At 35.6% G+C, this 16,668-nt stretch overlaps 1 protein-coding gene across 1 annotated transcript; it reads left to right on the top strand.

The window, feature by feature from the left end:
• Positions 1-5,470: 5,470 nt before the first annotated feature.
• On the top strand, positions 5,471-9,399 carry LOC148938563 (uncharacterized; the record flags this gene model as incomplete). The annotated part of the gene is made up of 2 exons (XM_089107697.1): positions 5,471-5,618; positions 9,225-9,399. Coding segments are annotated over 2 exons (323 nt in total), but the record flags the coding sequence as incomplete, so codon positions are not given.
• Between the last annotated feature and the right edge of the window lie 7,269 nt (positions 9,400-16,668).

Genomic DNA, 16,668 nt, shown 5'->3' on the forward strand with positions numbered 1-16,668 from the left:
GTGAGATTCCTTCAAAACTCGTTTTGAAATTTGTAAAAAGTGCTATTGTCATAGGATCATGGACAAGTTACCTAAACAAATGTGAAATGTTTTTTCTTTCCTCTCTTGTGCGTAAATTAAATGGAATTCCACTCTACAATTTATCCTTTGATAAATTCTATAGGACCCTAAATGAATTGACGATGCATTTCCAAGATCGAGATTCACAATTACTTGAAAACAATATAACCGATACAATATTTGCAAAAAGTCACGGTATCATTGTATTGGACATGTCTGGCGCTCAGGATATGAGTAGTGTCCAAAGGGTTTTGTATATTTAGAGTGTAGCTTTGCCGAGGTATTGACAGAGAATATACTATTAGTCTCACTATATTAGTTTGAAACCTATTAAGTAAGTAGCAGCGATGGCACTTTTTTATTAGACTTTGCACCATGAACACAAATCAAACAATCAATGTATTCAAATTGGACCAGTACATGTCCAAATACAAAATATTTTGCATACCCTCGGATTTCATTGAACATGTTCATAACACTAGCGATATTATTATCATTGCTAATAGTTTTTTTTTAGCAATTTTGCTAATTGCTAACACGTAGACTGCAAAGATGGGTCATTGGCTATGCATCTTTCAAACAGAAAAGAATATAAAATTTTCGTAACCTTTTTGTCTACGACACATATTCTACACGCCTCAAATTAAAGACTTCCTTGAGTAAAGAGTGAAATTTATTATTCAAAATCAGAAGCGAGTAAATGATTTATCGACAAAAAGCTGTGGTTTTCATGCACTACTTTATTTTTTTTCAATTTCCTGGGTATACTGACAGCGAATTTCTCAGCATTTATGCAGACAATTCTTGATTGAATAACTTCATGACGGAAATACCCTTTCCTACTTTATAATATTGATTTCTGTGCCCTAAGAATAAAGTATCTTAACACTGTTTGTAAATTTGAAAAAAAAAATGTATATACAATATTAGTCTATGTCTTCATCTAGTAGATTTTTTCTTCTATGTGTAGGTGGTCATCGATAACGTTTACTGGTGGCATATGATTGGGGTTCTACTTGTACTGATCTTGGCGTTTGAAGTCAGGGTTACATTTTCTACAATACAATGTAACTTCACTTTGAGTATGTCTCATTGTAAAGTCAATGATACTATTTTGGTTCATATTATAAAATTCACGTGTTTCAATTTTCTTGTTTGAAGCAATGCCACACATAGTTTTCTCTCATGAAGAATCATTTTCTGTAACAGCCAAATAAAAGTCAGTAGATTTATAGTCATAGTAGCCATTGTCTTCCCAGCAATGACGTAGAAAGTAGATTATTTTGTTATTCCAACAATTGAAACATAGACCTGGTTCCTCCTCCCGAAACAATTTAAAACCAAGGCAATACCAGTCTCTTAGAAATAAGCTGTCACGTTTAGGGTTTTTTCTAATCATAACGAGGTAAGTATTTTCTCATTGATCACATTTATTATAGTGACAATTGGAGCTTAGCAAACTTCTAGTTTGAGAGTCACTGACCTTTTCAAGACTGGAATTGCAGCCTATAATTTACACTGCATATCTTCTATGTAATTTACATGGAGTGCAAAATCTATAGTTTTCGTTATACTCGTCAATAATAGTGTAGTTCTCACATAATGACCGGCTGCCCAATGTGTACAAACATAATGGACATTTGTGGAACTTTTTTTCATGTTGACTCTCACTTTGTCAGATAGAAAACAAGCTTGCGATGAATAAATAACAAAGAATGTTCTTTTTACATCTAGAGAGAGGAGGAGTAATCGAGTCACGTCCAACTTCAAAATCAATTAAACCTGTTAGGACAGGATTTTGTAAATTGTCAAACTTTTTGATGTTCTCATGAAAAACAAAGACTGAAAAATTGTTCGGATATAGTCTTAATTCAACATAAAAAAAACCTTGAATGTCAAGGTAGTGTTCAAAAGCAAATCCACAAGATCATTTTGTTTAGTTTCGATTAGTATGTCAGTAAATTGAGTAAATGAGTTTGGCCCACGACGCATAAGCATCATACAATAATCCAAAGCTAGAGAATTATCTTTCATGATATCGTCAAGCATTCTTTGAGGGAATATTTACTTTTGCACTGATAACTTAAGAAAATTGTTATTTAATTTCAAAAATTTTACAAAGTCGTTACATTCCGCATGATTTCCTGTTTCTCAAATACATTCATTTGTTTTAGTTCTGACACTCCCAGAGCTGATTACAGACTAAAAAACAAAGCCAAAGAATGAAGATTCTTTCTACTTTGAGTACTTTCTCGTCACATATTGGTTCCCTAGAGAGAGAGGCGGTAACCTACTATAATATCTAACAAGAAAAAAAAACACTTTTGATTCAGAAACATTTTTTATTTCAAAGTTACAATAACATACAAATCACTCGTTTTTTCACACGCTAATCCAACTTATTGTCCTTAATATATTCTACAATTTTACTTAGTGCATCTTGAAGTCTATGTATTCGCCTTATATTAACTTTTGCTGCAAAAAATAACTGTTCCTCCAACTTGAATTTGCTTAATGGTATCAAATATTTGAGAAATATCTCTTCCCGTTCAAGGGTTGGTCAACATTCCCTTGTAATTACAACTGCTAAGTTTGGTACTCTTGTCTTTGTATCATTGTTCTTGTTCCCAATCCTCTGTTAATTTCCAACAGTGTAAACAAACAGTAAAGAAGTATAGTGTGTCCTGTAAAATAAAATTTGAAGAAAAAGATTTATTCACGCTGTTCTTTGTCTGAAATTTACTTTCACAATGTTATAAAATACATTTAAAATCCCGCCTTATAACTCAGTGAAGGAAACTTATTATAATGTATACCACTTTCATTCGACCCGGATGTATCATGGCTGTAGGTGCAAAGAGAATAGGACTGTTGAAGTATTGATGCCTTTAGGAGGGCACTGTCACGGGTGCGTTCAGGGTATTTGTTACATCATTACTACTGTTGGGATACCTACTAGGTCGTCAAAACCGGGATAAACTTAGCGAGCCGAATCTAGTTCAGCCTCAATTGGCCATCTAGGGCATATTGAATTCAGTGATTCATTAATTGGGGTGGGATCTTGTGCTGCAAGTATGGTTATCACAACCAGTGACAAAGTAGTCAACTGAATTCAGTTCAGTGTTCATTGGTCTCCTAAGGCGTATTGAATTCAGAAATTAGTTAGTTGTCAAATCATACCTAGTTGATTGAAATTTTGTGTTTGTGGCTGCAGTATTGGTCGTATGAGAAGAAATGACTAATTCATTTATAGCTTCTATTTCATCGAGGGATATTTTTTTTCAAGGTGTAATCAAAGCCATGACATATACTGCATTTTCTTTCTCGTTACCAGTCTTATGTCAAAATATATCTCGACCAGCTTTTTATTTTGTATGATATTCAATTACATCTGGATTTAAATAGTCTAATGTTTGGATGATAACTACTACTTCTGTTATTGACATATCACTACAGAAACAAGTCCCCTGAGGCCAAAACAACTATGCATTCCCCTTCTTTGTGCCAATAACTAGCCAATGTCAATTCAATTTTACCGTCACAATGTAAAACACATGCAAGAACGTTTTATGTTAATGTTACTGTTAATATCCAAAATCTAGTTAATGTCTGGTGCATGTCCGAAGTTTTTTTTCTGCTTGGATTCATCTAGCTTTGTGAGTCAGCTTTTTCCGTCCGCATATTGTGGTGATAAAAGTTAAAGTTAGGTTTGGTTATGTTAGTTTAGGTTTGGATAAATTAGGTTAGACTAGATTAAATTTTTGTAATAAAGATTAGAAATGGGTCAAAAACCCAACCTAGCCTGTCATCATCAAACCATGCATTAAATTGAAAAAGTCGACTGGCAACGCTGACTAAATCCAGGGTGAAAAAGAGGCATTTCAGACATTCACCATTGAATGTCGACATTCCCGAATTTTGAACTTTCACAGTAACATGTATAAGTCGGTGACCATATAAATCATATGCATAAGTATGAACCTTAGTGAATCTAGTTACTCTTATTGAATCCACATGCTGCAAACACCTTAGAGTTTTGTTGCATCAATTTTTATTATTATTTCTACTATTATTATCATTAGTATTACTATTATTCAGGTTTCCAAATGTCACAAAGGATATAGGCAGACTTTATATTTTTCAAAAACAGATAGAAAAGATTAAAAAGAAAGCGAATTACGTTTTTAGAGTTGGTTCAGTAATGTTTTTAGTGTCACTCTATTAAGTGGTAATAGGGAATAGGCGTAATACCTCCAAAAACAGGACACATGGCCTTTTTTCTGTGCAATTATATTACAGAAAGTTTTTATTTCCTGGTTTCCTTCTTGTAGTGACTTGTAGCTATTTTTCACCCTTTTTTCTCAACCACCAAGAGCTTCGAAATAAAATATATTTCTCCTGCAACCTAAATTCATCTTGGATTTATTGATAACTGAAAACTATGGTTTCTTAGTATTTTTCTTTGGTTCTCTCAAAATTGTGAAATCATAATGGCAGTGACCTTTTTGTATGAGTTACTATCTCGTGCTTCGAAAATTAATATGCAAAACTAATTACTTAAGTTTCATTTACTATTACATATCACTTTTCTAAACATTTAGTTTACGAATTATTCAAATAAATTTTTCATCTGCAAATAACTGAAACGTTAATAATCTACTGATGTCTGAAGATTGTTACACCCTACAAGTTAAAGCTGAATCTTTCTAAGCCGTTGAGCGCCATATGTTTTTAGTTCAATTTTAGCTGACTTTTTCCTCGCCTTCCTTTTGTTAAGATTGGTCTCTGCTACTACCGAAGACAGCATAACTACAATTGCAGGTCTATGTAATTGAAAATAAATTTTGATTTCCCCAGCCCTTCCTATAGCAAAGGTTCACGGAAATAAAGATATAATCACATAAGTGATAGACTGTGAATTTCAAAAACAGTTGATATATTGTAGAATATTAAAATAAATAAATTCAATATTGAAAGTTAATGACAATTTTTAATGCCTTTTGTAATGCGTTAGGACAGAGAAAAATATCTAATTAATGGTTTTGATGAAAAAGTAGTGTTAACTTTATCTAATCTTATGTTTGATTTTCTTATATCTGATAAGAAAATAGGTAAACAATAAAGAATAGGTAATGTCAAAATTTTAAATGTAATAGATATTAGGCACCCTTCTTAAGACGACGGTAAAGTCGTGGGAATTCTAGTTGCCACGCATCCTTTAAAGGTAAATTTTCTAAAGTCCTTCTAGAAAGTACGTGAAAAAAAACTTTTGAATACTTTCTTAAAATACGTATTATTTTTATGTTTTTATATTGCATTGGGAAGTACCATGTTGTAATGAGATAAGAACATGCCAATTGAGTAAAGGCAGTTATATGAAAGATATATATAATTTGTTTTTTGTTTGCAGGTGGATCAAAAATGGCAGCTAAGCATGATGTGGCTTCCCAGGTTCTTCGTGCATTTTATCCTGATTACCCGGGTTCTAAAGATTCAAGCTCTTCTTCCCCTAATAGATTAATGCTTGGCATTAGTCCACCTTCGGCTGAAATGTCAAGGTTATGACTCTTTTTACTCCTGATAGTAATATAACTTCCGATACTCGCCTCAGGGGTTTGGAGTGTGTTTCATCCCCGGAGGAAGAGTTATTTGACTTTTGACGATTTTGTACAAGATGGCTATTCCAAAATTCCGATCAGATATCTTTGGGAGGAGGCAGCGAAAATTTTTCAGGAGAAATTTTACGAGGATAGTTTTCCGTGGAGGAAGGAAAGGAATTTGTCGCTGCTTAGTTTTCAGGAAGGGTAGGGAGGTCATAATTATTCTCCATAACTCAAATATGAAATTATTTTTATTTGTCTCACTTTCTCTTTGACTGCTTAATTTTATATAAGCGGAGGATTTTCTAGGGGGGCGGGGGGATTGTTTTGGGGAAATTTTTTCGCTGTGGATCTTTTATTTTCGGGACACTTTTTGGGAATAGGATATTGTCGGTGCAAATTTTATGTGAGAAAAATGATCTTTGGAGGGAGAGGGACCGAGACGACTGTGGGGGACTTTTCTAAGGCTTATAAGATATTCATTTTATTTGTCTTGTTTTTTCTTCTGCTGCTTGATTAAACACCTGGGGATAAGTTTTCAGGGAAGATATGTCTAGGAGGAATCTGGGGGAGGGGATTGTGTGGAAAGGACATTTTATGGAGAAATAATTGTTCAGGGGAGCCTTATGAAGGTTAGGCGACTTCTTTAAGGTGGTATGTTTCTAGGAGAAAGTTTCCATGGAGGGAATTTTCCAGTATGATTTGAAAAACTATCAGAAATTAAACTTGAAAAAAACATAGATTTTTCATATAAGACTAAGGAACAGAATTAAAACTTAAAACGAACCAAAATTGTTCTTTATTTGAGGAGGGCTGAACCTACCTCAACCTTTATCTTTTACGCTAAAGTATGACTTTTTATTCCGTTTTTTAAGAACCACCACTCAAGCATATGGGCTGTTGAAGTTACAAATTCTTGGGAGGGCGGATAGAGAGAGGCTTTAAGTAGATTAGAATGCAGGAGGTGCATGCGTAGCTGTGTTAGGATCAGGCAGCTCGGTGGTTTAGTGAGTTATTAAGAGTTGTTGGAGTAAGTATTTAAAGTGCCTTAAGTGGTGTTCAGACGCTGGATTCTGTCTCAGACTCGGTCCAAGTTTCCCGCTGTGAATGGTTGAAAGCTGAAACTAGGAACTATCAAGCAACATTGTCAGAACTGGAAACACCTTTTTAGGTGAGAATTATGAATGTGAATTTCCTATTTCTGAAAATACCTTGGATTTTCAACTATCCTGAGCGGGAAACTTGGACAGAGTCTGATACAGAATCTAGCGTCTGAGCGCCAATTAGCAGTATGGAGCCTAACTTTTGACAACGCATGCAAAATTAATACATCTGTCATGAGGTTTTGGAAAATAACGGTGTAATCCTGTTTTTAAGAAAGTTGAGATGTTTACTCGTGTAAAAACTGAGACTTGCAATCTTCTGTATCGATAGATGAACCCTACATTAAGAAATAGTTTCAAGGGTTTTCATCAAGGCTTTCCAGCTTTGAAGCTTTTTCAATTCTGAAGTTTTAATTTTAAAAACGACTATAAAATATTGTACGGTAAACTTCCTAGCTTCAAGGGTAAAGATTCTAATTTTCTGAGGGTTGTTCTATGAAATGTTTAGTTTCGTCTTACATTTTAAATGATAAATATTATATAAAATGTAAAAGGTGACACGAATTCGTTTATTTGTCAAATTGGCTTCTTGCAACCAGGAATGCTTTTCAATACTGTCAAGAGTGCCTGACAAATTGGATAGAAAAATTCTGAAATTTCGAAAACCAGAACTGACATTAATACTTTAGAAAATAATTTTTTTCTTATGACTTTTTCTGTTTTAATTTTGACTGTGGAAATTCCCTAATATATTTTTGTGTAATATTTTGTATAAATTCTTAGACAGCTTAAACAAAATTTGTGTATTTCATTCAAGTTTCTGGGATTTCCAAAGTTGAGACGGTGCAACAAAGTTCTCACAAATTCTAATTAACGTCGGTAAAAAGTATACAGCCTTAGTAAGGATAAAAACTAAAATAATGCGGATACAACGTTTGATGATCACTTCGTACAAACAGAACTGAAATCAAAATTTTTCTAATTACACGTTGACCTTACAAATAATTATTTGGAACAACCATATCGCATCTGTAAATATGACACGGGAGCAGAAAACTTTATTACCTGTGAGACACAGTAAAAAGTTTTGCTCCCTAGCAGTGTGTCACAGTGGTTTCAACACTTTGGTGTCAGCACTGTGGTTTCAACACAATTTTGGGTTTAAACACTGTGTTTCACAGTGGCGTCAGATAACTAGTTACTTTTTGTTTATTTTTAGCATCCCTTGCTCATTTATAGTAAAATCTCGTTGGTTAAAGTTCATCGCTAATTATTCAAATTCTTAATATATTCTCTGAGGCAAACCTGACTCTTGTACATGATAATGGTTATAAGCTTATCTAAGCTATTGATGTCAGGCATTGTTTTAACCTGGAATAATAATTTTCACAGGACCAGTGCCTATCATCATAAGGTTCAAATTCAAGACTTGCCAAGATATGAAACCAAAAAATAAAATAAAACCAAAATCACTCAAAAATACTAGTAATAAGTCGAACCTGGAATTATTGTTGTAATATGACCCGGATTTTGGTAGAGGCATTGATGGCCGCTATCCTTGTAGATCTCAAAAAGGTTGGTTCTATACAAGCAGGGTGGAGTTTTTTGCGAGTTCTTAGCCTATGGGTAATGGGTTCCCAAATTTCGCTGATGCGGAACTCTCCATTGTCCTTATTAATGTCTGGTTTGTTTTTAGCAATTTCCAGAGCTTCTCTGATTTTCTGCTTTAAGAGTTGTGGAACTATAGCAATAAGTTGAGCCTGGTCAAAATCAACGGAGTGAAATCAACGGAGTTGATTTTGACCAGGCTCAACTTATTGCTATTGTTCCACAACTCTTAAAGCAGAAAATCAGAGAAGCTCTGGAAATTGCTAAAAACAAACCAGCCATTAATAAAGACAATGGAGAGTTCCGCATCAGCGAAATTTGGGAACCCATTACCCATAGGCTAAGAACTCGCAAAAAACTCCACCCTACTTCTAAAGACCCAACCTTTTTGAGATCTACTAGGATAGCGGCCATCAATGTCTCTACCAAAATCCGGGCCATATTACAACAATAATTCTAGGTTCGACTTATTATTAGTGTTGTTCAGTGATTTTAGTTTTATTTTATTTAGTGATTTTATATTCTGGCAAGAGTCTTGAATTTGAACCTGATGATGACAGGCACAGGTCCTGTCAAAATTATCGTTCCAAGATAACACAATACCTGACATCCATAGCTTAGGTAAGCTTATTACCATTATCATATTCAAATTCTTATATGATTTTTGCTTTTCTATTATCTTCTTTCAACGAATTTTCTTTTAAATTGAAACTACATGGTATTATTCCGTTAGAAACGCTTTTAAAAAAATATTTAAAGCTTTGTGCTTTCTGAAAAATAATAATATGGCATGTAGTGTAGAATGTTAAATCATCAATTCAGAATGCCCTACTAATAACGTTAAATGTTGCAGGCCATATCATATTCCAAGGTATCAAGAAGAAGAAGAATATTTGCAAGAAGATTTGTTGGACTTATCTGTTAAACTTGCATCTCTTGATTTTTACAATATGAATAGCAAGAACGTAAGTAGCTGTCGGATGCAGAAACAATTTAATCTGCTTTGTTTCTTGAGTCGCATATTTTGATATATTAATGAAGAAAACTTTCCCCACGAATTATATTTTTCAAAGAAGGGTAAAGAGCTATATTAAACTAGAAATGAGCAAAAATAAAGCTAAAATAATTTTCCAAGCGTAAAACTACGGCAAATACCCATAAAAAAGAAACGAATTCTAGCACAAACATAAACTACAATAAATAAACAAGTCAAACTCAAGACGAGTAGACAACAAGTGAAGCTGACGCCATCCAGTCCTTCTGAAAACTCGAGAATGGTTTACACTTTCCTTAGTTTCAATTTAATCTAACATATTCGCCAATACTATCTAAAAATGTGTTCTCAGAACTCTTAGCCTTGATTGTAGTACTAGCAGTAGTAGTATAAGTAGTAGGGTTAGTAGACATTTACGTAGTACCTTTCGATTGGTTCGATACCCCCCTTAACAAGCACTGACAGTTTTAACTTAATACTCTACGCTGTTCCTGAGATATAGCTGTTACGGCTTTTTAATAACCTGGCTTCACATATTATGTTTCAATTTAGTGTATTATCCTCTTCAGTATTCCCAGAAAGTTTCACTCCAATACCCTTAGCCTCGGTAAAAGAAGTAGTAGTCATTGTAGTACTAGTTGTAGCAGAACCGGTTGTAGCAGTAGTTTCAGTTATAGCAGCAGTAGTAGTAGTAGTCTTATCAATTATCAGTACATTTTGCATTTTGTCTAATTCGACATCCAATTTACCTTGTACTAAAAGTTTCAACTTATTACACCTGAACATTCCTGGGATACTGCTGATATGCTCTTTTGATAACCTACTTGTACAGAGTGTTTTTTTATTTAGTTCAACATTCACCTATACACATCGTGAAAGTATCAACTTTTTGTCCGTATTATCAGTAGAAGTAGTCGTAGCAATAATTGTAATAGTAGTTAATGCAGGAGCAGCAGTCGTACTAACAGTATGCCCAGAGTGCCTTTTGGATAGTTCATCATCCCTCTCGATGCACCTAAAAGTTTCCGGTTAAAACTAAAAGCTAATCCTGAGAAATCCCTCATGCATCCTTTTTGTAACCTGAATGTAGACAGTGTGTTTTGATTTACTTCAACACCCCCTAAATACTCTCTCGAAGTTTTACCTTAAGTTTCACCCAAAGTTCTAGAAATAGTGGCTACCTGCTCATAGTGTCTTTTGGCTAGTTCAACATCCCCCTCAAAATACCCTTGGTCAAGTGATCATGCCCTTCATCATTCCCTTGAAGTTCCAGCTTAATACCCTCAGTCATTCTTGAGTTTCCCTCTTTTGACAACCTGTATGCCCATAACATTTTTTTATTAGTTCAACACTCTCCTCAGCATTCTCTGAATGCTTTACTTGAATGCATTTGTACTTTGTGAACACCAAAAGTCAAATATGCCCTCTTTTTCAATAAAAATTACTATACATCAATAATGGGCAAATTAGATAAATTACTGCCCTTGCTTTGAGTGTTGTAGGGGGTTGAAAACCTCAACATCTCCAGAGATATAGTTGCTGTAACTTTTAACTAAACTGAATAAAATGGCTGTCTCAAAATTTTGATTGGATGGTTTTTGAGAATTAACGGTCATTCCAGGGAGGCTGCTTGCCCTTCAATCTCTTTTCACACTTGAAAAAGGGCACTGGAACTTTTCATTTCCATTCAAATGAGCTTCTTTAAAAGTTTTTATGATAGCGCTACACTGCCTATGATATTACCTATACGCCTTTTTGAAAACCTCTAAGCATATATTTTTTGTTTAACTACCCCCCCCCCCCTCTAAACGTTCCCTAAATTTTTCTTCCGAACAGCCTTAGCTTCACTAGTTACAGCAATTGTAGTAACAGTATAGCAGTATACATATAGTGCCTTTTGCTTAGTTCAAAATCCACAACAACATACTTTGAAAGCTCCTACTTAATAATGTAAGTCGCTCCTGAGAAACTGTTGGTACACCCCTTTAACAGTGTAGTTTTACATATTTCGGTCTAATTTAGTTCAACATCCACCAAAAAACTTCTAGAAAGATTTACCTTAATCTCTCTAGCTTTAGTGCTAACAATAGTAGTTTGTTATATCAGTTGCATTAGTAGTATTACACAAATAGCACCTTTGGTTTTTTTCAACATGCTGAACAGACAACATACGCTTAAATTTTCAGATTAATATCATTAACTGCTCTTAAGAAATTGCTGATGGGTGGGCCCTCTTGACAATTCATATGCAAATTGTGTGTTTTGATATAGTTCAACATTCTTTCAAAATTCCCCTAGATGTTCACATTAATACCCTTAGCCTTAGTAGCAGGACTACCAGTAGTAGTAGTCGTTTTTTAACAGTATGATTAGTTGTAGCTTTAGCCTTAGTAGCAGTAGTAGTAACAGCAGTAGAAATATTAGTAGCAATAGTAGTAGTGTTTCCTCAAATTTTAGCTTTAGTATCCTTAGCCTCGGTAGTACTTGCATTAAAAGCAGCATTTGTAGTGGTAGTAGTAGTAATAGCGGTAGTAGCAGCAGCAGCTTTAGTAGTAGTAGCAGTAGCACACAAATATTGCATTTTGGTCAATACATCTTTCCCTTTATGTATTCTCTGATAGTTCCATTTTAATCACCTAAACCGTTCCTGAGATAAACCCTTTCGACAATATGCATGTATATAGTGTTTTGGACTTAGTTAATATTTCCCATCTATATTATCTTAATTTTTAATTTTCTTACCGATAGTGTTAATGCTACTAAGTATCATAGTAGTAGTGGCAGTAGTAGGAGCAGTAGAAGCCAAATACGCACAGTATGTTTTGATTTAGTTCAAGTTTCCCCTCAATATTTCCTCTAATTTCCACGTCAATACCATCAGACTTAGTAGTAATTACTATCCAAGCTGTAGTTTTAATTGTAACTGTGGTAGCAGTAGCAGCCGTAGCAGCCACCGTAGTAGTTATAGTTGTAGTAGTAGCAGTAGTAGTAGTAGTAATAATAATAATAATAATAATAATAATAGTAGTAGTAGTAGTAGTAGTAGTAGTAGTAGCAGTAGTAGTAGTATAGTAGTGGTAGTAGTAGCAGTAGTAGTAGTAGTAGTAATAATAATAATAATAATAGTAGTGGTAGTAGTAGTAGTAGTAGTAGTAGTAGTAGCAGTAGTAGTAGTAGTGGTAGCAATAGCAGTAGCAGTAGTAGTAATAGTAGGAGTACGGTAGTAGTTGTTGTAGCGTGCAAAAATTGTCTTTTTGGTCAATTGGTCAGCCCTTTTATCATTTCCTGAAAGTTCCAAATTAATGCACTCTGTCATTCTCGAATTATGCCTTTTTGACAACCAATATGCATAAAACAGGTTTAGATTTAGTTCAAGACTCCTCTCATTATCATGGTTTCAGCTGTAGCTGCAACCTAGTGCCACAACCCATTGTAACCAAAAGTTGAAAAACGTGTTTTGAAGAAAACTGTCTTGTGAGAAAAAATCGCCATTATTATAATCCGGTTATTTTTCATTATACAACGGAATATTTCAATTCATGATGCAAATTCTAAAGCTAGTCTATGGTCCTAATACTATAAGTTGGCTTTCCTCAAGACTTGTCAACAAACTAATCATGAAATGTCATTTTCAGAGCCAAAACGAGATTCAATCATTGGACTAAGCTCATTGTGCAGAAGTGATACCAAATTACACGAAAAAAAAGATAATTAAAATAAACCAACATACCTATATTTTTTTCAAAAAGTGACCTTAACCAGTTTGCTTCTACTGTACTAAAACTCCTAATAGTTTTCTATAATGATGCAAGCATAGGGAATGTGTTTGGTTTCTTTATTTATTACTAACCAAACATATTACCATATTATCAGTTGTTTTATTTGCGCTAGTTTTATCAATGTATGTTAGATAGACTGTAAAGCAATAATTTTTACTCGTTTTAAGTTTCAACTTCGCTCTTTACTCCCCTTAGAAAAACTTTGTTTTGTTTTTTTATTAATCATAGGCAGCGCGCTAGCGCTGCATAAGTAGCCTACAGAACGATGTGGGCACAATGTGTGTTTTTTTCCACCCGGGCACTTCGTATCGAAGGAGTTGTCGAAGAAACTTCGAAAAGGGCTCATTCGATGGGAAATTGGAGTGGCTAGTGCCCATTTTAATAGTCTACAGTGTTTGTAGGGCAACAAGCCGCCCACGCCCATCATTCCTCTAAACACATCCAATCAATATTTTGAGATAGCCATTTTGTTCAGCGTAGTGGATATTCAGATAGAAAATATGTTTTTGAGGAGGACACTCCCCCAAAAACCCCCGGGGCAATGGTTTCAAATTATACCCTGAGATCATATAAGAACGATGTTGGTACAATATACTATTTATTTTTTTTTTTTTCCTTTAGAGCAGTGCACTTCATATGGAAGGGGTCGTCATAGATACTTCAATAGGGGCTCATTCGATTGGAAATTGAGAGTTCTAGTGCCCTTTATAATAGTCAATAACGATTGGAGGGCAATTAGCCCCCCTTCCCACCCCCATGCTCATCATTCCCCAAAACACATCCAATCAAAATTTTGACATAGCCATTTTGTTCAGCGTAGTTGATTTTCAGAAAGAAAATATGTTTTTGAAGAAGACACTCCCCCAGAACCCTCAGGGCAAGGGTTTTAAGTTATTCCCTGGGGGCAAATAAGTTTTATATAGAAGGAATTGTCGTAGAAACTTCCAAACAGGCTCATTCGATTGGAAATTCAAAGGGCTAGTGCCCTTTTTAATAGTCGAAAGTGATTAGAGGGCAACTAGCCCCCCCCCACGCCCATCATTCCCCCAAACACATCCAATAAAAATTTTGTTCAGCGTAGTTGATTTACAGATAGAAAATATATTTTTGAGGAGGACACTCCCCCACAACCCTCAGCGCAAGGATTTTAAGTTATGCCCTGGGGTTATATAAGATTTTTATAGAAGGCGCTGTCGTAGAAACTTTAAAAAAGGCTCATTCGATTGGAAATTCAAAGGGCTAGTGCCCTTTTTAATAGTCGAAAGTGATTGGAGGGCAACTAATCCCCCCCCACGCCCATCATTTCCCCAAACACATCCAATCAAAATTTTGAGATAGCCATTTTGTTCAGCGTAGTTGATTTCCAAATAGAAAATATGTTTTTAAGGAGGACACTCCCCCACAACCCTCGGGGCAAGGGTTTTAAATTATGCCCTGAGGGCATATAAGAACGACGTTGGCCTAATGTACTATTTATTATTTTTTTCCTTTAGAGCAGGGTACTTTATATGGAAGGGCTCGTCGTAAAAACTGCAAAAGGGGCTCATTCGATTGGAAATTGAGAGTTCTAGTGCCCTTTATAATAGTCGAAAGTGATTGAAGGGCAACAAGCCCCCCCTTACGCCCATCATTCCCCCAAACACATCCAATCAAAATTTTGAGATAGCTTTTTTGTTCAGCGTAGTTGATTTCCACATAGAAAATATGTTTTTGAGGAGGACACTCCCCCACAACCCTCAGGGCAAGGGTTTTAAGTTATGCCCTGGGGGCTTATAAGGTTTTTACAGAAGGCGTTGTCATAGAAAGTTCAAAACAGGCTCATTCAATTGGAAAGTCGAAGGGCTAGTACCCTATTTAATAGTCGAAAGTGATTGGAGGGCAACTAGCCTCCCACCCCACGCCCACCATTCCCCTAACACATTCAATCAAAATTTTGAGATAACCACTTTGTTCAGCGTAGTTGATTTACAGGTATTAAACATGTTTTTGAGGAGGAGACTCCCCCACAACCCTCAGGGCAAGGGTTTTAAGTTATTCCCTGGGGGCATACAAGGTTTTTATAGAAGGTGTTGTCATAGAAACTTCAAAAAAGGCTCATTCGATTGGAAATTCAAAGGGCTAGGGCCCTTTTTAAAAGTCAAAAGTGATTGTAGGGCAACTAGCCCCCCCCCCGCCCATCATTTCTCCAAACACATCCAATCAAAATTTTGAGATAGCCATTTTGTTCAGCGTAGTTGATTTCCCGATATAAATTGTTTTTGAGGAGGACACTCCCCCCACAGCCCTCAGGGCAAGGGTTGTATGTTATGCCCTGGGGGCATATAAGGTTTTTAAAGAAGGAACTTCAAAAAAATCTCATTCGATTGGAAATTCAAATATGCTAGTGCCCTTTTTAATAGTTGAAAGGAATTGGAGGGCAACTACCCCCCCCCCCCCTCCCCACACCCATTATTCCCCCAAACACATCCAATACAAATTTTGAGACAGTCATTTTGTTCAGCGTAGTTGATTTCCAGATAGAAAATATATTTTTGAGGAGGAAACTCCCCCACAACTCCCAGGGCTAGGATTATAAGTTATGCCCTGGGGGCATATAAGGTTTTTATTGAAATCTTTGTCGTAGAAACTTGAAAAAGGGCTCATTCGATTTGAAATTCAATGGGATAGTACCCTTTTTAATAGTCAAAAGTAATCTGAGGACCACTAAACCCCCTCTTACGCCCACCTTTTCCCCAAACACATCCAATCAAAATTTTTAGATTGTTATTTTATTCAGCGTAGTTGAAAGTTTTGAAAATTAGGTCTTTAAGGATAACAACCCCTCCCCCCACAGCCCTCAGGGCAAGGTTTGTAAGTCATACCCTGGAGCGCATGAAGTTTTTATTGAAAGCGTTGTCGTAGAAACTTCAAAAATGCTCATTCGATTGGAAATTGAAAGGGCTAGTGCCTTTTTTAATAATTGGAAGTGACATATCCAAAATACATCCAATCAAAATTTTGAGATATCCGTTTTGTTCAACGTAGTTGAACGTTCTGTAAATTAGGTCTTTTAGGATGATAACCCCCTCAGAGCCCTCAGTGCAAGGGTTGTAAGTTATGCCCCGGGGGCATATAAGGTTTATATAGAAAGTTGTTGTATTTATCCTTTAGAACAGGGTACTTCGTATCGAAGAAGTTGTCGTAGAAACTTCGGGAAGCACTCATTCAATTGGAAATTGGAGTGGCTAGTAGAACCCCCTTATTGACTCCGAGATACACTGTGTGCTGCCATCTTCAATTGAGTCTAACTCCAAACAGGATTCCATATATGGGCATAGAATTCCTCGAGGGGAGAGGATTTCCGAGAACTTGATTGTGTAATCGAGGGGGAGAGGATTTCTGAGAACTTGATTGCGTAATCGAAGGGGAACTAAATTTCTGAGAAATTGATTGCGTAATCGCTAGGGGGAATGTTTTGATCCAGGACTCGACTATGACAAGTACAAACAGTACATAATTTATGCATGTTTTTATGGATTTTGTCA

The sequence above is a fragment of the Artemia sp. Qi Xiang Cuo genome, unplaced genomic scaffold, assembly GCF_049724085.1.
Source record: "Artemia sp. Qi Xiang Cuo unplaced genomic scaffold, ASM4972408v1 HiC_scaffold_3131, whole genome shotgun sequence".
NCBI classification, from domain to species: Eukaryota; Metazoa; Arthropoda; class Branchiopoda; order Anostraca; family Artemiidae; genus Artemia; species Artemia sp. Qi Xiang Cuo.